Below are 22,683 nucleotides of genomic sequence, written 5' to 3'. Positions count from 1 at the left end.
AATAATTTCTGATTGGTTAATAAAAGGAGCTGACATGTGGCAAGCCGTGATTGGGCCAACCTTCCCCTATGTTAGAGCATCAATTGTAAGATAACTCTTATTTACCCCCTCTTAGTCCCTTCTCTCATCCACATCACCACCATCTCTTAATAAGAGTTACCCATCAAAAAACCCAAGAAATAGACTATCTCTTATTTACTATCTCTTAACTACCTTTTAACATATTTTTCCTTTTTAAAAATAAAATAAAAATCACAAATCAAACACAAACCTCCACCTCAACCCCACTCTTATTTCTAAGAGTTACCTCTTATTTAGAGGATGTCTCAATCAACCTCTAAATAAGAGGGGGCTAAGAGTTACCACATTTTATCTAAGAGTTAACTCTTAAGGAAAGAGAAAAGTTAAGAGGGGGCTAAGAGTTAGTTAGTATTGATGCTCTTAGATGCTCATGAGTTCACAGTTTCGATTTTTTTGGAATTTAGTGAATATATCTGTTGGTCTTCAAATTTTACCGTATTATTGAGTCCTCTTCACGTGCATTCATCATTTTTTACAGAAAAAAGTAAGTTGTGGGGCCCATAATTTCTGGCGAGCAATTCATAGAAAAAGAATGCCTCGCATGGTAATTTTCTTTTCCTCGTGAGGAATTATTTGCTTTCCCATTGATGTGGTCCGTGTTCTTTTTTTTCCTCACCAATTTTTACTCGTGAGCAAATTTTATCCCCACTACTGGGAGTGCTCTAATTATTAATTTCAAGTTCTTGCTTTTTTTTTTTAAGGGTTAAGTTTTTGTCATTTTCGAAATACAGAGAAAAATTATTTTTCATTAGTCAGCAACACTAATGGATTAACAATTTAACATGATGCCATGTTCTCTGATTGCCCCAGCTTTTTTTTTGCTTTCTCTCTCCTCCCCCATACCTAAATCTCAGCGTTGTCTCTCCTCTTTCTCGCCGATCCATCGGCCTCTATGGCAGGAATTACTCAACAAGAGGCGTTCAACCGATAATCGAATTACACTTTTCCGACGAAATCGATCGAAAGCTCGTCGCATCTCCCAATATTCGAATTCAGAATCACTCACTTTTAAGGTAAATCTCCCCTCTGTCTATCTCTTTGCTAAGTGGTGTTTTTACTGTGGCTTTTTGATTTGGGTATTGGCTTAGTATTCATTCTTTCTTGTATTTTGTTATTGTTCAGATTCTTTGTGGTATTTCTCAGTGTACTGGGTGGCCTTCTGTATTTGCTGTTGTGGGGAATTGGTTTGGAAAATCTAAGAGAGGTCTGATCATGGGTTTTTGGAACTCTCACCCTTCTACTTTTTAAACAAGTGCAATTTCTTCCACTTGTTTGCTGCAACTAGAAACGTGGCCTAGAAGTATCATGTCCTGATAATTTTGCTAAAAAAACTGTGCATGTTATTCAGTTAACACAGAATGATAGAAGTGAATTGTACTTCAGAACTCCATTTTCATGTAACGAAAGAGCTAAAAAATGTTAAGAATATCAGATGCACTACTAATCTTTTGTTGTCTATTATTACATATATTTGGCAAAATTGACAAAGGATCGGTCAAGCCTTTAATACCAAAACAGCTGGATTTGTCATTATTTTAGTTTAGCAAGAGATAAAGAGTTCTATTTGATCCATTGCTCTGAAAAACGCTGCAAATCCATAATGCTTGATAGAGTAATGAAGGTTGGTCGACCCGCTATTGACCCTATTATCTTTTGGTTATGACCCTGAACTGACATTGACCCTTATGACCCTGACCCGCTTGTATTTTACTATGACCCGTAACTGTCCCACCCTGACCCGCCGAATAACCAGGCCTAAGGGCACGCTTGGATTGGGTGTAATAGATTATGAGGGCAATAAAAGTCAAACTACCATAATAAAAGGGAAATGAAGGTGAATTGAGGTGGTTGTAAGGAGGGTGGTGTAGTGGTATTGTGATGAGAAGTTGTGGTAGTGGTGGTGTTGTGAGGAGAAGGGAGGAAGGGGGGGAAGTAATTACCCCAAATGAGGGTAATAATCACCCTAGTGGGATGGTGGGTAACTATTCCCCCCATGATGAGGGTATTTGTTTCCCCTTCCCTTTTATTTTCTTCTTGCCAACACTAGCTTGTTCCCTTTTCCACCACTTCATCCCCTCATCATCACCTTCAATTACCTTAGTTTGACTTTTATTACCCCTTTAATACATTACCCTCAATCCAAGCATGCCCTAAGTGTGAGTAGTATAAAAAAATCAAATGGTGTGATAGTTAAGGAGCGAAGTTAGTATTAGATTTTAGACGTATTAGTGTGTTAGTCGATTGAAGATTTTTAACACCAAACTCAGAATTCTCGTTAGATTATTCATCTATTATTGGGAATTTTATTTGTATTTGTATATTAGTATTTCGCATTGGACAAGTTAGCAAGAAAATACTGAGTAGTGTTATAGGAGTCCTTCTTCTTTGGCTTTATTCCTATTTGCTTTTAATAATACAAAACACTATGCAATTTTCTTAATAATATTACATCCCTATGAATTAGAAGATGAAACATAAAAGCTTAGAATTATTTTGGACGGAAGGTGGAGGGGCCTTTCTTCAAGTTAGGGATCGAGGATGTAATAAATTGCTTCCAAGTTATGAAATCTCGTCGGAGGCAATTGTAAAATTTCATTTGAAGTCTTTGTTATCCTGCCTCCTTGAATTATTTGTTGTTTCAATTAATTATTGAATTTTATCATTTGATCCGCAACTGGACTTCCCAATTTTAACCAAACATATTTTGCATATCGTAGGAAACTACTACATGGAAAAGACAACATCTTAGGATATGATACTCTATGTCAACTTAACAACCACATATTTTAGAAAGTAAGTTATCTACTTTGGTTTAGAACTGAAAGTGTCGATTAACTGTAGACCTGTAGTAGTATTCTTTAGCCTTGTGAATATCCGCCTGTCATGTATGAAGTGGGTTGATATTATCCCAAGTCCCAACCCAACGTAACCTGTTGTTGACCGGTGATAATATTACAAGCAATGTATCCAAAATTGTAATCTCTTATTTGCAATACACAATGACACAATGTGTGCTACTCAATCTTATTAGTCCTTGTCAGTATATTTCAAAGGCATTATGGATCAAAATATACTTGTATGTTGTATGAATTAGATGCTCAAGTTTGAAGTTTAGTATTTTGTTGAAGCTGCTTAGACTTTCGTCAGAAACTAAGATTGAGATTCCTGCTCTCTGAAGGACAAATGCTGACAGATTCTGATTGTCAAGGATGAGTTTCTCACTCACGGTGATGACCTTTAACCTCCACGACGAACAACCTGTTGATAGTTTGAATTCATGGGAAAAGAGGAAAGATTTGTGCATCAGCGTGATAACCAGTTATTCACCAACCATCTTATGTACTCAACAAGGTATTCCTTTTCTCCCCACCATTTTCTTTCACTTCTTAGAGTAAAGGTTAATGGATCTCTTCCTTCCCAAGATAAATGATTTATTTGGTCTTCTGAAATTTGAATCCTTTACGGAATTCTAGACTTTGATTTACTCAGGCTTGAAGTTGCAGTTGGACTATCTTCAGCAGGGATTACCTGGTACTACTTTTTTCTGTTTTCGTTGTTTTTGTACTGTTTGATGTTGCCTTTCCTTCTACACTAGGCTTGTGAGAGGATACCATTTTGTCTTGGATTGCATGATGTTATCATTTTTGGAACCACATAAGTCATTGTGTAAATGGGGCTTTAATCTCCCCATATTGGATGATAAACTTTATTTATTGCTCATAATCCTATTTTTGGATCCTTTTAATCAAGGCAGACTGGAAAAAGACAAAGATAGAAGATGAAAACAAATACCAACAATGTCACTCCTTATGTAAAAGGAGGGCTAAGAGAATCTTCAAGTTATCATGTAACAATTTACCTACCAAATAAAGTAAACTCAAGTGTCACGTAGAACAAAACCTTAGATTCCATTTGTAGAATAACTTCCAATAAGGGAACTTGAAATCTTGATGTGACTCCATTTCTTGATATATGTTTTGGCTAGTTTTTTTTTTGCTTTTAATAAGTGTTCTGAGTTTAGTTGGCAGCGTGGCAAGTGTCCAAGGCTAAGTTATTTAATTGTGAAATTGAGTATTCGGCTCTTTCTATTGGATATGAAGATATTTGGAGGAAGATTGTAGAGGATAAGATAAGGAAGCACTTTCTAGGTCGAAGCATGTGCAACTTCGACCTAGAGTATGCATTGGTTAGGCAATTGGAGAATTGGGATTATGGAAATTTTAGAAGTCGAGGAGGCAAATATGACTTGGATGAAAGGAGTTAAGAATTAGCGGAAGAAAATGGGTTTCAAGAGTTTATAATAGAATTTAATTGTTGCCGAATGACCACACAATATAAATTCTTGGTTTATGTAGCTGACCCTATCTTTTTGGGATGACTTCGGTATTGTTGTTTTTGTATTACTCCCTCTATCGCAATTTAAGTGTCACACTTTCTTTAATAACTTATAATTATATTGAATTTCAACCAAACACTGTTGATCGCAATTTTAGTTTCACACTTTCTTTAATAACTTATAATTATCTCGAAGGGGTATGCATCGTAAAAATGAAAAAGACTTCCTTTGTATTCATCCTATCTGAGATAGAATGAGGGTAATTCTTTATAGATCAGATCTGCAGCGCGCCAAATGCACATTTGTTTGGGTTCAATCTCATATTGAACTGGACCAGCTAACAACCCTTTCCACGAATCAGTAGTAGAACCCAAGCAGAGATCTTCAGGTCCTAACATTTTAGCCATAATAGGAAGTTTTTTTTGAAGTAGCTGCAGATTTAATAATATTTTATTACCTCTCTTTTCCAGTACAAAAAGTTAGGTTCCCACACTCTCCCATTCAATCCAAATATGTTGTTGTTTGTTGGGCATTATTTGTCATTCTCTTTACCCTCTTTTCCTTTTCACTCCTCCCTGAAGTCTTCTAGATTGACAACCCCCTCCCCTCCCGGTTTTCCATTCTCTTTCTTTCTAACAACCAAAAAATATGTTGATCACCATTGACCAACTTGTAACATCAGGCGACAATTTGAACCACCTTCACTGCAGAACTCACCACCCTAGCCACTGTCGACCACCACCCCAAAATCACCTCGCCGTCGATCCACCACCCCGAACACCCCACCGTCGATCCACCACCCAGACCCAACAACACTACCTGAAATAACATTTTCCACACCGGAAACCACCCGCTTCGTGTCGTGTCGTGTCGACACCGGTACGGCGGGGTGTGGGGGCGAGTCCGAGCATCTCAGCTCTTAACCCTAGCGTAAGGGCTTTTTTTTTTTACTTTGTGTCCATTAGTTATGATCTGTCTTCTTTTCTTGCTATGCAAGTGGCTTTCTGAGCTACATGACAAGGTTGCGAAACTTTCTTCAAGTTCTATGGAGGATCCATTGTTTGGTGGCCAGGACTAGCTTTTACAGTTTCTTTTCATGTCAATTACCAAGACTTGCTATCCTGTGATTAACATTGTGCAAGAATATCCTTCAGAGAAAATTTCTGCAACTAGGCAGGTCATCAAAAGATGATATTGTCAAACTTAAGCTACCGGGAACGCCGTATAAAGACTTCCAAGGTTTTCATGTGATGATATTGAAATAGGGTACCCAGTTGCCAGTAACAAAATGATAAAGTTGTTTTATTGACTATTTACGATTACTGTACTGAAGGATCACTTGCCTCTCCAGTAAATATGTAGTACTTTTAAAATCTGCATTACAAGACTGATGCAACTACTCCCCTACTCATTCTGCATGACATGAAGCTTATTATACCTTTTAATTGCACTCTCTACATGAGTGTATTCATGATTAGGAATATCAACTTGTTAATGTACATTAAAGTTTTCACTAATTCCTTGTTGTTCACATGGTAAATAGATGTTTATGTGTATGATTTTCGATTCACAACTGTAGTGGCCAATTGTTCATTTCTGTTACCACCTTTGTGCGTTTTTAAGTCTTTATTGTTTTTAGTCCTAAAGTTGAAAGCCTTTCTTTCCATTGTTTGAAACACCCAGGTTACGGTCATTTTGGCATATCTAGAAAGGGAGTTGAAGACACTTCAGATGAGCATTGTGCTGTCTTTTTCGACAAGGAGAAGGTACGCAATGACTTGGTTCATTTCATATTTTCTGCAGCTGCTGATTTTTTTTTTTTCTTTAACTTTTTCATTCTATCCTCTATGGAAAAGCTTCTCTATGTATGCAAGGGCTTACATACCTTGCTCTGGGTTAATTAATGTTCTGTTTTGGTTGCTTTGTTCATATATTCATTCATTTTTGAAGGTAGAGCTGGTAGAAGGCGGAACCTTTTGGTTATCAGATTCACCTTCTATCCCGGGAAGTATATCATGGAAAGCAGTAGCTCCCTGCATTGCGACTTGGGTGATATCCTTAATATTGCCTTTTTCCTTGTCCTCTCAGTCATTGTTTAGCAATGTGTTTCTTTGACGTGACACCCACACATTTCAGCTTAAGGGGGTTGAGCCTCCTGGTTTTTCCTTCCAGATTGTAAACACAAACATGGATGAGTTCAGTCCTCGTGCGCGCCGAAGAGGTGCTTTACTCACATGGCAGCATATTGCATCATTACCTCCCAGCTTGCCAGTACTTTACTGTGGAGGGTTTAATACAAAAAAGGAATCAACTACAGGACGTTTCCTTCTTGGGAGATCAAGGTAGAGTATCAACTAGATTCCTTTTTTGGAAAAATTGACAATAAAAGTCCCAACTATGTGACATCTTCTTTAAATGGTCCCAACTACGTAGTATTGATTAGCTGAGAATAGTCCCAACGTTGAGGTATGTTTTACCAAATCAGTCCCCTACGGCTTATAACCTTTTGAACAGGTGTTTTTTTTATAAATATTTTATTTCTCTTTTCTCCCCCTCCCTTCTGCGGTTCTGCCCATAACCACCCTTCTCCTATTGCCCCTTCTCAACCATCGCCTTGCCACTTTCCCCTTCAATCCGACCACCGCCTTCTCCGACCACTCTACACATTTTGGAACTTGCTTCCCTACTTCCCTTTTTTTTTTTCTTTTTCTTTTTCTTTTTTTTAATCCATATATCTATAATATTCACAATTAAAAGGTAATATGTTAAGGAATATTATGTTAACTAGGAAGTTCATGTTTACAGTCGTAGTGAGGTGTGAAAATCTATCATGTCATTTGTTTGTTTGCAGTTAATGTTGGTCAAGTTCTTTTTTTCTTTTTTTCTTTTTTTCAAGCAAAGCTACTTACTAACTTCTGGTGATTATTTAATTTGATATTGTTTAGATTACAATCTTTGGTTTAATTGGGAACCAAAGTGCAACATCGCATTTGCAGTAGTATAATTAGCAAAGATTCAGGGCTTTGTTTTACTTTTAATTGGTGGTGTCATTGGTATGTCAAAATGCAAATAGACATGGGTGGGTTCAAGTGTGGCGAAGTATTGGGCGTAGGCCCTAGTTGAATGTTGTGAGAGTGATGGAGATGGCTTACGGGAGCGGAAATGAGTTTGGTTGGGCTCGGGCTGATGGTTGGCTGCCCAAGGATAGCGGCAATAGTATCGGAAGGGGAGGTATGGATGTTGGCTGACAGAGTGACATTGGGTTTTTGTTGGAGCAGAGTTGTCGGGAAACAATGGCGGCACCGTCTTCTTTGTCGGTGTTGCTCGCTTGGGTGGTGCTTGGCTGGGATTGATGGGGTAGAAGTAGGAAGCTAAGTTTAGATCACTAAATCAGTGGAGAGAGATAGGAAAGAGAAAGATTGAACTTTTTTTTTAAATAGAGACCAATGATAATCAGCCCCATGGCCTATTTACCCCACTTAGCAGGTTGATTCAGGTTGAGGACCTTTTTTGGGAGGATACATTCATTTGTTAGGCCAGTGCGTAATTAATCTAAAGTTGGGGCCATTTAAAGAAGATCACCCATGGTTGGGACTGTTGTCATCAAATTTTCCTTTTTCTTTATTTATTTTTTATTTTTAACAGCACGGATTACACTCAATTTACTCTCACACAGAAGAATCCTATTTTTACACATTTGAAAAACTTCGAAGTAGTTTCCATTTTGAAGAGAACTTTTGGCAGCCCCCAAAATCTAGCATTTGAGTCCTTGTGAATGGCCCTCATCTAGATGAGGGGTATGTGGATTATTTTTATGATTTTCTTTTGTGATCGTGTCATGTTGTTGTCCGTCTATGTATCCCTTTCCTATGACAGAATCTTTTGGGAAATATTTTAGACAACATTACTGCTAAATGTCCTAAATTCAAGTACTCCCTTAACAGAATCTAGTATGTAAGAGTTTCACATCATATCAAACAACTGTTACTGCTAACCTTTTAAACTTGCCAACCCACTTTATGCAGACTGCGTTCACTCGTTCAATTTGGAGGTAAACATTTTGAATTGAAAGTTATTTTTAGGAGACTTTTATTTCAATGGAAATCAGCTTCTAAATTGTTGGTTCCTAACTAGAATGAAGAGGAATAAATGATGGAGGGGGGAGAGAAAGAGAAAGGAAAGGGGTGGGAAGGATAATGTAACATTCCTTCCTAAAATAAAGAAAATCTTTTGCACCTATTGGAAAACTACTTTCAACTCAAGAAAATTATTTCACCCCTAAATAGCAGAAAAATTGGAAAGTAGTTGGATAAGGTTTCCCTCTTAATAAAACATAGTTGATTAGTTGAAGTGATTGTGCAAGGGAGACGGGGGTGGTATGCAAAAGAAAAAGTGGGATTGCATATTTTCATATCAAGATGCTTATTTAACGTCGTTGCCATAGCATCTTTTGTTTGCTTCATGTGACATGTATTGGCTAGTGGTTGCTGTTTATTGGATAGGGACTTTAGATTAATGGGAGATACCATGTTGAGGATTGAGTAATGGACTTGGACCCTTTTGTAATGTTTACAGAGAGCACGGTGTAGTAGGTGATATGAGAGACACGTGGCCAAATGCACGGGTGAGAAAAAATGGATCCTTAATCCGCACTTATCATGGATTCAAAGGTTTGAAGCCTCTGTAGTTTTTTCTTTCTTTCTTTTCTGGTGAATATGATGGAAACTTACATATAACCTATAACATGCTTTTGCGCGTTGTGCTAGGTAATAAACAAGGAGCTGTGGAATTTTTGAAGTTGATTTTTAGGGCGCTTTGTCTCTGTTGGGATCGTCAAACTCAGGATCTCCATGTGGATTGGATTTTGTTCAGAGGAAGATCTTTGATACCAGTACTATGTGAAGTTGTGAATGATAATATTGATGGGTGTTACCCGTCCTCCCACTATCCAATGTTTGCTGAATTTATGCTCCCTCGTTCTGTTAGATTGACTGAAACTCCATCCCGCAATGAGAGCTGAGCAAGCAGTATTGTTTGAACTCTATCATTCTCTCTTTTTTTTCAATTTATTTTTTTATTGAACACACGATTACCACGAAGACTTAAGATATAGTGTTCTAGTTTTCTATGCATGTTGTGCGTGCTTGTAACATAAAAACGCACAGACAATAATATGCAATCACTATTTACGCCGTTCAGGCATTGATATTATTGGTTTGAGAGAGCATTTTTGGGGAAAGATGAGTAGGCATTTTATTAACGGCTTTTTCGTGAAATGCATTTTGTTCTGCATAGCAGTCAAATAAATCTAATATTCCAAATCTTTTTTTTTTGTTCACCCTTCTGTCATATTGTTTCCTCTGATGTTCTGCGTTGCAGGCAAGTTTCTCCTCCGCTACTTTCGTTGTTTCAATTCTCATGTTGTACAGATATTTAGAGAACCTCTAGAGATAACCACAGAGACAAAGCACCCTAAAAATCAACTTCAAAAATCACAGCCACGATTGATCTTGGCACTACAACACTTTGTTTGGGGTGTAAACAATGTTTCATTATTTCATTATAAGGATCTTAATGCTTTGTATTTAGTTTGTAAAACCGTTTTATGTATGTAAAATAAAGCCTATGTCAAAAAAAAAAAAAAAAAAAAAAAATTACTACATCATGAGCTATTTATATGATTTTTTCACGAAATGCCCATGAGGTTTAACAAAATGCACAAAATGCCTTCATGTTTTTTTCGAATGCACCAAATACCCCAGAGGTTTAAAATAATATTTCCTCTGTCCCAGATTATTTGTTACAATTTCCTTTTTCGTCCGTTCCAGATTAGTTGTTACACTTTTAAATTAGGAATGACCTCACAATTATTATATTGTCTCTCTCTTTCCACTAATTTTTTTTTTTTTTTTTGTCTTTATACCCTCTCTCATTCAATTAAAAAAATACCCACTAACCCCTATCACATCTAGTTTTTCAATAAAATAACAATTGATAACCAAACAACCATTTATCACCTAAAACTTTGTGCAAAGGTAAGTGTAACAACTAACCTGGGACGAAGGAAATATTAAAAAATACCCTCAAGGTTAACGGAAGTTAAGTCCTTGTTAGGTTGTTAAGTTGTTGAAACCTTTCGCACCAAATACCCGTATGATGCAACAGCTAGAAATGTCTGAATTTGAAAAAACTAGTCCCTTACATACCACGTTTGGATAAGCACTCAAAGCCGAGAGGAAGTTTCATGTATACTTCCTCCCCAAGATCACCCTAAAGAAAATCACCGTGGGCATACATTTGATGAAGTTGTTAACCACTAAAAAGATATTTGGCCATTGACGGTTCCCACCATTCAAAAAATTGTACAAAATATTCAAATTTGTGTAAAAAATAGAATAAAAAAGAATATAGGAAAGAAAGTAAGCTATAAGCACAGAGAGTTGTTTGCTGGTTTGTTGTAACTAGGTGTTGGTTGTTGATGTTTAATGGGTGATGTAAATTCTGGGATTTGCATATGCTAATTATGGTTCTTAAAATAAGGATCACTAATTTAACTCATGATGTGAATAGGATCAGAACTTTGTCTAAAGATAGATCATACATGGACGAAAGCACGCCCGAAGGTTATGTCGAATTCCATATTTAGAAGCTAAGCATAATAAATCAAGTTAACATATGCACATCCTCAATCCTCATACAAACTTCACTACAAAACATCAGAACTTAAAACTTAAATAATACTTCAGACTTAAAACACAAGCATAAACAGCATCAGACAGTCTGGAAACATGGGTCTTTTAAGATCGAGACTTGAATGGAATAGCCCTGATCACAGTCTGGTGGTATAATGCAGCTAAAGCAGCTCCAATGAAAGGTCCAACCCAGAAAATCCACTGCACAAACAAACAAACAAACAAACAACAAGGTCGTTTAGAGTAATGCATGCAATAGAATGATCAAGACATAAGACTATAAGAGTATAACTGTATAAGACATACATGATGATCCCAAGCATGGTCCTTGTTGAAGATAATAGCAGCACCCAGACTCCTGGCTGGGTTGATTCCGGTACCTGTGATGGGGATGGTGGCCAAGTGAACCAGGAACACCGCAAATCCGATAGGCAGTGGCGCCAATATCTGCATTTATAACAGTCAACAAGAGTACTATAAGTTACCATTATTTTGTTGTAGGAAAAAGAATTAGTCAGAACAATTCAGGACCCTGATGTTCACATTTAATTTTCTACCCCTGATATAAATTCAGGTTGTACAGCAAACATGATCATATCCAATTTATATCACTGCAATCTCATCTCAACTAACAAGTAACAACTCGATTTACCCTAGAAATCCAATGTATACCACTGGAATCTGCAATTTTTTTTTTTTTTTTCTATAGAGTGGGATTTTTTTTTTTAATGGAAATCAATTCCTGCCAAAGTGATTAAGCTTTGCGGGAAAAAACCAAGGCATATATCATAAGAAGTATATGTTACTCCCTCCGTCCCTTAATACTCGATCCGTTTGGACTTTTTGCACTATTCACATAATTTACTTTGACCCTATTTTATTTCTAGTATGTGAAAACAAATGTTAGTATATAATATATTGTTGGCTTCATCTTAATACTCCCTCCGTCCCGGAATACTCGCAACGGTTTGACTTTTTGCACTATTCATATAATCCACTTTGACCCTATTTTATTTATATTGTTGGCTTCATCTTAATATATATTTTCAAAATATTAATATTTTATGAGTTTTTATAATATATAATTGAAGATATTGATGGTCAAAGTTGTACATCGACAAGCGTGTCAAGCCAAATCGTTGCGAGTATTCCGGGACGGAGGGAGTATATATCTTCAAAATATTAATATTTTTATAAGTTTTTATAATATGTAGTTAAAGAAATTGGTGGTCAAAGTTGTGCATTGGCAAACGTGTCTGGTCAAAACAGGTCGAGTATTAAGGGACAGAGGGAGTATACATTATCACTTGACACTAGTCTACCACCTTGGCACTAGATGTGCTACCGTATTACAAGCCCATCAAAATATGAGAAATACTCTTTTCGTTTATTTTTACTCGCAACATTGGTCACTTTCATGCATGCCGATACACAACTTTGATCATTTTGTATCTTCAATTCTATTTAAGCAAAAAATATAAAAAGTTGATATGTTAAAAACACGCGTTGGGATGAATCTAACAAGATCTCACTTGACTATATTTTTATCCTAAAAAAATCATCGTTCCCAAGAATCTTCATTGCACAATGCACATTACAAAGTGCATCATTTAGGGATTAAGCAGATCGACAACACTTCAATCATGTACACATACTTAATAAGATAACTATCACATTTAATCATGCTTTTAATTATAAGTAACTCTTCAAGGAATAAGGTAAACACTAAAACACATCAAATTAGTTGGTTAACCATGGTTAATAACCAAATCTAGACAAAATCACTAAAAACACATCAAATGTATGCATAAACTAAGGGAGTAACTAGAAAATAATGGGAATGATATGGAAGAGAGAGAAAGAGTAGCTTACAGGAACATGGGAGTCTCTAGCACTCCTCTTAGCATCAGTAGCAGAGAAAACAGTGTAGACAAGGACAAAGGTACCAATAATCTCAGCACCAAGACCATCACCTTTGGTGTAACCATGGTTAACCACATTGGCACCACCACCTTGCATTTCATATATGTTTGGTTGGAAACCTTTTACCACACCAGCACCACATATGGCTCCTAAACATTGCATTATCATGTAAAACATTGCCCTTGTTAAGGACAGTTTCCTTGCTAATAACAGTCCAAATGTTACTGCTGGATTTATGTGACCACCTGTTCAGATTCAGCTAAACATTAGTATTATAGTAACCAAGATTTGAACATTTACTTGATTACTTACAGTTAACAGGAAAACAAACCCTAAATACAGAAAATTAAGCCCAGAAAATGTTCTAAAGCTAGAAGCTCAAATGCAAGAAGCCAAGAAATAAACCCAAAAGGAATAGGACAAAACAGGTCTTCATTCTTTAAAAAGATTGAATTTTTCTTAGAACGACATTCTTAAAACCTAAATTCAGAAAAACCCAGAAGTAACTGCAAGATATAAGAACAAAAACAACTCCAAAAAAAGCAGAAAACAAAAAAAAAAAAAAAGCAGCAAAAAATAGAAAAAAAAACAGAAGAGAAAGAGAAGTGACCTGAAATACCAGCAGTGCAGTAAACAAGAGCAAAGATCATACCACCAAAAGCCCAAGCAATGCCTTGAATACCAACAGAAGCACACATATTGGGAGCTCTTTTAACACCCATGACAGTTAAAATAGTTATGTAAAGGAACAAGAAAGTTGCCATAAACTCAGCAATTCCAGCCCTCCAAAAAGACCATGATTGCAGCTCTCCTGGCTCAAACAATGGTGCTGGTGGTGCCTCTTTGTAGTCTTTTGACTGTGCTGATGTTCCCAATGGTTGCCTTTCTGAGTACTTGTTTGCTCCTAGTCTTACATCCTCTTCTTTCCCCTCCATTTTCTCTCCCTAGTTTCTCTCTCTAGAAAACTCTGAATTGGTCTAGAAAATGGTGAAATGATTGAGCGTGAGTGAGGTGTTTTTGAGAGAGAAGGAATGAGGGGAGTGGGTTTTGTAGGGAAAGATGAAAGCTTTATGGGAGGGAGTGTATGAGTACTGAGTACTGAGTACCGGCTAGTTTGTGTGTTTTTGACAAAAAAAAAGGAACTTTTTTTTGTTTACTTAAATGTTAATTATGTTTAATTATTGAAAGGTGTTACTTTTATCATACAGAAGAACTACGAAGTATCTCATACAAATGTCATGTTATTCTATTCATCGGTAGTATTTTAAAGTGGGATTGTAGGAACTTGAATTTGATAGAAAGTGAATTGAAGGGTTAAAATTGTTCTATGATGTACTTCATTCTAGGAAAATAGGAAATTAGGAAAATAGGAAAACAGGAAAACTATTTTAGAAAAGTTCTTAATTTAATTAAAGTCGAGGAAGGTTTTGACACACGTCTAAAATATGAATTGGCTACGGTGATACAAATTCTAACACGGTCAAATTCTATTCTCGAGAAGCTATTACGGAGTAGTGAAATGATTCATAGTGAAATGATTGATATTTATAGTGAGTTGATGAAGAATGTGGATAGCAATTGCCAAGCACATAACACTAACATTAGCAAAATTAGCTAAACGAAAGAATAATTTACCAAGATTAGGAATATAGAAGAATATTAAGAGGGTATTAAAAAAGGGATTAGAGAAGGATGTTTCCAGAAAATGGCAAAATGTCTCTGTCACCATTGTTTTCCAATAGCCACTCAAGACGCTGCTGCATCTCTTTCTTTCTCCATGGCCCCACCCACTTTCTCTCTCCCCTCTTTTGTTTTTGTACTTCTAGTTTGATTGAATTTTACCCCGTCCTGTTACTGCCACTGTAAAAAATTAGAGTTTGGTAGAGGAAAAAAAAGGTAGTGGCAAAGTAGCAAGGGCAAGTATGAAAAAAGATACTGTCAAAAAAAAGTGGGATGGTCTAGAATAAAGTTTAGAGTACCGTTAGGATGGTGGGTCAAGCAACAACCCAATTAGCCACAAGTCCACAACCAATCTCCAATTCTTACACATAGCACACCCCCAGTCCGGAGCTAAGCTCCGACTATATCTGAATCTGACTCGGGTCGCACACCTTGCTTATGGTGAGTAAGTCTTCCAACAAGAATTTCTGCATATGGCGAGGCTCGAACCCGAGACCTCCCTTAAGGGGCATCAAGTTGCTTACCACATGAGCCAACTCTATGTTGGTACCAATCTCCAATTCAGCTATTCATTTTTTCAACACATAATGTTTCGTATGACTATTTTAGAAAATAAATCATTTAATCCGAGGATTAATAAAAAGTACTCAAACTTCAATCAATTCACAATTATAATGTGTTGTACTCCCTCCGTATTTATTTAAGAGATACACTTGGCCGGGCACGAGTATTAAGAAAAAGAATTGAATGAAATAAAGTAATAAAACAAGTGGGATTGGGTAGATATTTTAGTAAGTAAAATAAGTGGGGACCATATCATTTTAGGGGGTGGGAGGTGGAGATGGGATGTAGATAGATTATTTAATTTGATGGTTGAGTTGATAAGTTACTAAAAATGACAAGTGTATCTCTTAAATAAATACGGCCGAAAAAGGCAAGTGTATCCCTTAAATAAATACAGAGGGAGTAATAAAATCTGAACTAAGTAGATAAGTTAGGATGAGATAACTAAACAAATTTTAATGCACGTGATGATGATGTGAAAAATAACGAACATTTCCCTCAAAAATAAAATAAAATAAGGAAGTATATGAATGAAGTCCCAAAAATTCCAAAGTCCTAATAACATCCGTGAAATATTTTAAATTTAGACCACAATAGATATCGTAATTGAAATAATAGTAAATAAAATAAATAGACAAAATTTTAAAAAGACCCATTTGGGTAAGAGGGCAACAGCTAAATGGATGTCATTTCCTATTGGGCTGTTGACAACAGGGACCCGCACTAACAGTCATACACAATATGTAAACTTAAGGCCCTTAATCCTTATCCAATCATGGTAACAAGAAACCATGGGAAAAACTATTTCCCCGTCAAAACTCAAAAGCATGGTTTCTGATTCGCATAGCATAAATAGGCTGTTAAATCGGATTATTAGTTGGTTACGGGTCGGATGTAATCAGATCGGGTATACTCAGGTAATGAATGGAAACTTAACAATTCACCGATACGCACTTGAATCAACTCATTGATAAATTAATTGCGGCATGAAACAACAGTACCGATACACGCACTGTATTATCAAATATGAAACAAAAATATCGAATAATAAATCTCTACGTCACAATACTTAACAAGTTTAATCTTGAAATACACAAACAATAAATCATGTGTCGATCTATTATATAAAGATCAAATTTAATTAATGTGATTGATAAATTGTACTTACCTCAATGACGGTTATTTTCTCTGTTTCCTTCTCGTTCGCTCAGTCGGCTAGGGTTTGGTGCTGATAACGTGTTGTGAATAAACAGGAGAGAATAAGAGAGAGAATAGGGTTGTGTCCATTATTCCATATAATACTGGGTATATATAGGATACAATAGTTAGGGTTTGACTGAACCCTAGAATATTCCGGAAATACTAATGGGGGGTATAATGGGCATCCATATTATATTTCATAACACTCCCCCTTGGATGTCCATTATACAACAATAAAATTTCTCTCTTAAAATAAAATATTTCCTAATGCGCGAACGATGCTGCCTCATTAAAAACCTTACCAGGAAAACCCAGTGGGAAAAAACCATGGTTAAGGGAAAAAGAGTGCAGCGCGCATCTACTCCCCCTCATGATTACATAACTTGAGATCTTTGATACGAGACAATCCAATCTGGCAAACTAATTTCTTGAAAGTAGCAGTTGGAAGCGCCTTGGTAAATAGGTTTGCCAAAGTTTCACTTGAACGAATCTGCAGAACCTGTACATCACCATTCTTCTGCAGATCATGGGTGAAGAAGAATTTTGGTAAAATGTGCTTTGTTCTATCACCTTTGATGTATCCATCCTTGAGTTGTGCAATGCATGTTGCATTATCTTCATACATAACTGTTTGAGCTTCTTTCCCTGTGGATATGCCACAATCTTCTCGTATATGTTGAATTACAGACCTTAACCATACACATTCACGACTAGTTTCGTGGATAGCTAAAATTTCTGCATGATTAGAAGAAGTATCTGCAATAGTTTGCTTCATGGAACGCCAAGAAATGGCAGTACCACCACATGTAAAAACATATCCTGTATTTTGAAACGTTCACTTGTATGCACTAGGTGAGTATTTATATCACCAGACTTTTGACAATAATACCTGAAATAAATATATTTTCTTGTACATAATATTACAAATGTATCCTTAAATATTGGACATATATAAACCTTCTTCTGGAGGTTATAAGTAGTAGTAATCATCAATGTTGATCAAAATTTCTCTAGTCATACTTTCATGATTATACATGATAAATAATTATATCACTGTCCAACTAAGGGTATAATGTAATTTATGGTTCTTCTGGACCATAAAATAAACTCAATGTAAGGACATTACATACTCTTATCTTAAAATTTTGAATCAACTCATATTTGTACAAGAATTTTTCCGTAAATAAATATGTATATTTCATAATTCTCAAGTACTCAAACTACTGGTTGAGACGACAGTTCAAAAACACTCTTCAAGAGTTTAGATAATATTTGATCAATGTTATGACATTCATATGTAAAACTTAAAGGGCTAGATGTGTAAGAACATCATGTATAAGTTCTTCAGGAACTCTTCTTATTGCATGATTCATAACATGCTATTAAATCAATATTATATATATACTTCTTTCGCAACTATTCGCCCATTGGAGTAAGAAACTCCTCTTATAATATTCATAAAGTTGCAAATCCGTCTTACCATTCTTTGGGTGCATATTAATATATGACATCATAATAATTTTGAAACATATATAACTTGATAAATGAAATCAATCATGATAAAACACAAAACAAACTAAATGTATGATGAATGATGCATTTACATATTAACTACAGATGTATATGAATGTAAGACTCAAAATGCAAAACACTGTACAGTGTGGATATTCGAATCCATATCTTGTTGGACTTCAGGTCCATGAGCTCATTTAATCATTATAGTTATGACTACGTCGAAACAGACATAGATTTACGATCCCCTGTTCAAAACCCATTATTTCTCGCATATGCATTATATTCGGTTCCATCATCTACCGGTATCATCAAAATTATTCAACATATACTTCGCATGCTATTCATCAATGATATCTGAATACTTATTCAATAGGTACCATTCATCTTTTCTCATGGGCCATCTATTATAGTTCAGATATCTATACCACTTCAAGGGTATTTCATACACTATATATTAGTGTTTTCTTTCTTTTCAATAACATCATCAACTGCATTATCTTGCCATCATTTTCATATAATCACTATGTTGGAACCATATATATAATCTACACTTCAGGTGTAGAGATTTAAATAAATATTGGCAAGATATATATTTCTCAACACTTACTATATGTAACATCGAGCACTATGACTATCATACACCTTTATGCCTTTGAACATGTAACAATTTAACACAATCAAGTCATAGATATTTATGTCCAAACATACTTCGAGAACATAAAGCTGACATGTACACTTACTCATATGGGGATCAATTTATTATCTTTCAATTTTGCCAACTTATTCTTGCTCGTCTCCCCCTAAGTTGGGAAAATATTTTCAATATGTTATGGGGCATAAAAAATTTCACCAACTAAATAATACACTTTTCAACGTGTATTTTGATAAATATTACATACTTTTGTTCTCTTCTGGAGATCAACATTGATTATGGGGAGTAGATATAATATGCAGTTGTTTTTTCTTCATATTTTCTCTTTTCGTACTGACGTATGATTGCCCCGATCAAGAGATTTATGATGTTTGTTTATGATACTTAAATCAATCACAAAATACTTGTAAACTTATTAGTGATCTTCAAGTCACCTACTACCATTCTGGTGAACTTCAGGCCACTTACTATCACGGTAAACTTCAAATCACCTATCATTATACAATTTTTCAAAATCATTAATATCTCTTGTATTTATTTTCTCAATCGATTCATTATAATTCGATTCAAATACAACTCAACCTCATCATTTTGTCATGCCTTTGAATATATACAACATATGAGGGAGTGTCAGCACATAAAATTTTATTTGATAAGAATTTTCAAATTCTCATAACGGGTGTTCTTAAACCCGGATGGCCTGGATTATCACATCATGCCTATATAATATCATATAAAATATTTCATTCGATAACTGCTGGTTATCTTCTCAAAGTGATCACTGTAATTATAGAATACTATAATTTGAACATATTATGATGTGATATAACGACACAAACTGGTGTCTCAATTATAACGGCAAGACAATCTAAACAAAACTTTTGGAAGATAGCTTGTACTCTTCAAGAGTATCCATTACAACTTTGGTACATATCGCAAAAGTATACATCTACATAATGTAATCTTGTACTCATGCTTATAAAGCGAGTCCATAAGATATGAACACATATTTGTACCAAATTCATTATCGTTGTATTATAATCTTGATCATATACTACTAATTTTGTTATGTTGAGAGCTATCTCCCCCTAATACGTGCATGTATTTATTTATAAATTTGGTTCGGAGAGCACGCTACAATGTCTACTAGACATATGTTTTGATTATCTTCATACACCATTATGTGTATTTCGAAATTACATTCATACTCATTTATTCCTCCATGAGTATAATTTATTCTACTTTCACATTCTCGATCATGACTATTGACATTATCTTTATTATTTCTAGTCATACAATTTCTCATTCACTTCTGGGAATGATTTACCTAGTTGAACATGATCATAGTATTCAGGATTTCTTTATTTTGTTCATTCACCCAAAAGACAATATATGAACTAATTAAAAACTCTATTGAATATTTCTCACAATTATCGTGTCTGCAGGACCACACTAGTTTCATGAAAGATATAAAGGGTATCTTGACAACAAGATTCAGAAACTATTATAGTATTCTAGGTCATATTTTCTTGTACATCTCCAAAAGGATTTACAGGCTTCTAATAGTCAAATGTCCAGACTTAAGCCGTGAACTAAAAAGAAGGCTATATATTTGCATCTCAATTTATAATAGCTTTGATTATAATTATCTTCAAAGAAGAGCAAGACCCACTAATTTATGTTTTCAACATTATATAGTAAATTATTATTAATTTTTCCCTTGTTTCCATAGACCAATGTCCTTTTCCTCCACAGCGGTAACATACATTGGCCACATTCTCATTTTATCTTTCTTTTGTTTGTTATCATCTTTGTCCCACTTCTGGTAGGAATATGAGTTATTAAGAGGACCACCTTGACCATATTCATATCAACGCCTACGTCCTCGACTACTACTGTTGGCATGATATTTTTCTTTTCCATAATGGGATGTCGCATTCGCTTCAGGGAATAGAGTAGAACCAGTTGGGCGTGATTCATGATTTTTCATCAATACCTCGTTATTTCGCTCCCACAAGGGGACAAGATATAAGTTCAGAATATTTCTTAAATCTCTTTTCACGGTATTGTGTCTGCAGGACAACATTATTTGCGAGAAAGTTAGAATGTGTTTTCTCCAACATTTCTACACCAATGATTTTCTTTCCACATAATTTCAAGTGTGAATTAGTTCTGAACATAGCTGGGTTATATTCTTCACATACAAACTTAAAGTCTTGTAGTGTTAAATATAATCAATCATAACTAGTTTTGGGTAATATGACAATTTTCTGGTGGTCATGTCTTTCCTTTAGATTACTCAAAAGATTTGTGTATCTTTTACGGCCAAATACTCAATCTTAAGACCCTCATGGAGGTGATGGCGAAGAAATATTATAGCCTTAGCCTTGTTTTGACTTGTTGCTTTATTTCCTTCTTTGATTGTTTCACCAAGGTCTTTTGCATCTAGATGAATTTCAGTATCTAATACCCAAGACAAATAATTCTTTCCAGTAATATCAAGGGCCCCAAATTCAAGTTTTGTAAGATTCGACATAGTTCACACTACAATTGAATATTGCAAATTAGGGCTTATTAGATAATAAACATATTCATAAAAAAAATGGAATTCAATGTCGTAGTTCAAATAATGTACACACGTTACAATTCATGTAATAGGGAAGTATACTTGTTCATGAATTGACGCAATTCAAGCATGAACTCAATTAATCCATCATGAATCATGAATCATGATTAATGCCTCAAAAAATTCTAATCCACCGAAACTAATAATTTCGGCAAATACAAAAGAAAAATAAAATTACTTAATCCTTGGGTAATCATGATTTGACACGGAAGCCTAATAAATAAAGTATGCATATCACAATAAAAGTAATCATGAATAGAAAGGCTTAGGATTTGTAAGGTGCAGCAATTTACAGCTCGCCATATGCAATTGTAAATAAATGAATGGAAACTTAACAATTCACCGATACGCACTTGAATCAACTCATTGATAAATTAATTGCGGCATGAAACAACAGTACCGATACACGCACTGTATTATCAAATATGAAACAAAAATATCGAATAATAAATCTCTACGTCACAATACTTAACAAGTTTAATCTTGAAATACACAAACAATAAATCATGTGTCGATCTATTATATAAAGATCAAATTTAATTAATGTGATTGATAAATTGTACTTACCTCAATGACGGTTATTTTCTCTGTTTCCTTCTCGTTCGCTCAGTCGGCTAGGGTTTGGTGCTGATAACGTGTTGTGAATAAACAGGAGAGAATAAGAGAGAGAATAGGGTTGTGTCCATTATTCCATATAATACTGGGTATATATAGGATACAATAGTTAGGGTTTGACTGAACCCTAGAATATTCCGGAAATACTAATGGGGGTATAATGGGCATCCATATTATATTTCATAACACGTGAAATATTTTAAATTTAGACCACAATAGATATCGTAATTGAAATAATAGTAAATAAAATAAATAGACAAAATTTTAAAAAGACCCATTTGGGTAAGAGGGCAACAGCTAAATGGATGTCATTTCCTATTGGGCTGTTGACAACAGGGACCCGCACTAACAGTCATACACAATATGTAAACTTAAGGCCCTTAATCCTTATCCAATCATGGTAACAAGAAACCATGGGAAAAACTATTTCCCCGTCAAAACTCAAAAGCATGGTTTCTGATTCGCATAGCATAAATAGGCTGTTAAATCGGATTATTAGTTGGTTACGGGTCGGATGTAATCAGATCGGGTATACTCAGATAATGTAATTGTACAAGATCATTGTGCTTATGTAGATTAAATATTTTTAAAAAAATATCGAGTCACCTTAATTTTAGTCAGAAATCGGTTGGATCGAATCAGTTTTTGACAACCTCTGCATAATTATAACGAAGAAGAAAACATGGCCCTGCGAAGGGCCCTATGTTGGCCCATATGTTGTATTTTCTTTTGAAGATAAAATTGTAATGATATGGGAAATCCATATCCTGTGAATTAGTCTAAGTTCCCTCCATCCTGT

The 22,683-nt window shown here is 35.3% G+C and overlaps 2 protein-coding genes across 6 annotated transcripts; one reads left to right on the top strand and one right to left on the bottom strand.

Moving 5' to 3' along the window:
- Positions 1 to 836: 836 nt before the first annotated feature.
- Positions 837 to 9,677, top strand: LOC110789674 (probable RNA exonuclease C9B6.11c). 5 transcript variants are annotated; one of them, XM_056837598.1, is made up of 9 exons: positions 837 to 1,094; positions 1,204 to 1,285; positions 3,260 to 3,432; positions 3,571 to 3,612; positions 6,101 to 6,183; positions 6,368 to 6,470; positions 6,546 to 6,759; positions 8,993 to 9,087; positions 9,184 to 9,677. In XM_056837598.1, the coding sequence occupies exons 3-9, from the start codon at positions 3,291 to 3,293 to the stop codon at positions 9,435 to 9,437; spliced, it is 933 nt and encodes a 310-aa protein (XP_056693576.1). In that variant the 5' UTR covers positions 837 to 1,094; positions 1,204 to 1,285; positions 3,260 to 3,290; the 3' UTR covers positions 9,438 to 9,677. The 5 variants fall into 5 exon arrangements, with proteins under 5 accessions (XP_056693576.1, XP_056693578.1, XP_056693577.1 ...); XM_056837597.1 differs by lacking the exon at positions 1,204 to 1,285 and adding an exon at positions 2,799 to 2,874 and having other exon boundaries at positions 838 to 1,094; XM_056837600.1 differs by lacking the exon at positions 1,204 to 1,285 and having other exon boundaries at positions 3,290 to 3,432.
- Positions 9,678 to 11,015: 1,338 nt separating this feature from the next.
- Positions 11,016 to 14,197, bottom strand: LOC110789668 (aquaporin PIP1-3). Its single transcript, XM_021994371.2, has 4 exons — positions 13,643 to 14,197; positions 12,982 to 13,277; positions 11,416 to 11,556; positions 11,016 to 11,310 (listed from the first exon to the last, which is right to left on the bottom strand). The coding sequence occupies exons 1-4, from the start codon at positions 13,965 to 13,967 to the stop codon at positions 11,215 to 11,217; spliced, it is 858 nt and encodes a 285-aa protein (XP_021850063.1). The 5' UTR covers positions 13,968 to 14,197; the 3' UTR covers positions 11,016 to 11,214.
- Positions 14,198 to 22,683: the final 8,486 nt, after the last annotated feature.

The sequence above is a fragment of the Spinacia oleracea genome, chromosome 2 (assembly GCF_020520425.1).
Source record: "Spinacia oleracea cultivar Varoflay chromosome 2, BTI_SOV_V1, whole genome shotgun sequence".
In the NCBI taxonomy this organism is placed as follows: domain Eukaryota; kingdom Viridiplantae; phylum Streptophyta; class Magnoliopsida; order Caryophyllales; family Amaranthaceae; genus Spinacia; species Spinacia oleracea.
The sequence above is the reverse complement of the archived record's forward strand: the minus strand, read 5'-3'. Positions and strand labels throughout refer to the sequence as shown.

Bases quoted from the DNA above. Each gene is read 5' to 3' on its own strand.
- LOC110789674 (XM_056837600.1), top strand. From the start codon at position 3,291: ATGAGTTTCTCACTCACGGTGATGACCTTTAACCTCCACGACGAACAA. The intron at 3,433-3,570 runs GTATTCCTTTTC...TGATTTACTCAG, and splicing joins CATCTTATGTACTCAACAAG to GCTTGAAGTTGCAGTTGGAC. The intron at 6,184-6,367 runs GTACGCAATGAC...TCATTTTTGAAG, and splicing joins TCTTTTTCGACAAGGAGAAG to GTAGAGCTGGTAGAAGGCGG.
- LOC110789668 (XM_021994371.2), bottom strand. From the start codon at position 13,967: ATGGAGGGGAAAGAAGAGGATGTAAGACTAGGAGCAAACAAGTACTCA. The intron at 13,278-13,642 runs GTCACTTCTCTT...GAATCTGAACAG, and splicing joins CTGCACTGCTGGTATTTCAG to GTGGTCACATAAATCCAGCA. The intron at 11,557-12,981 runs GTAAGCTACTCT...TTATAAATGCAG, and splicing joins CTAGAGACTCCCATGTTCCT to ATATTGGCGCCACTGCCTAT.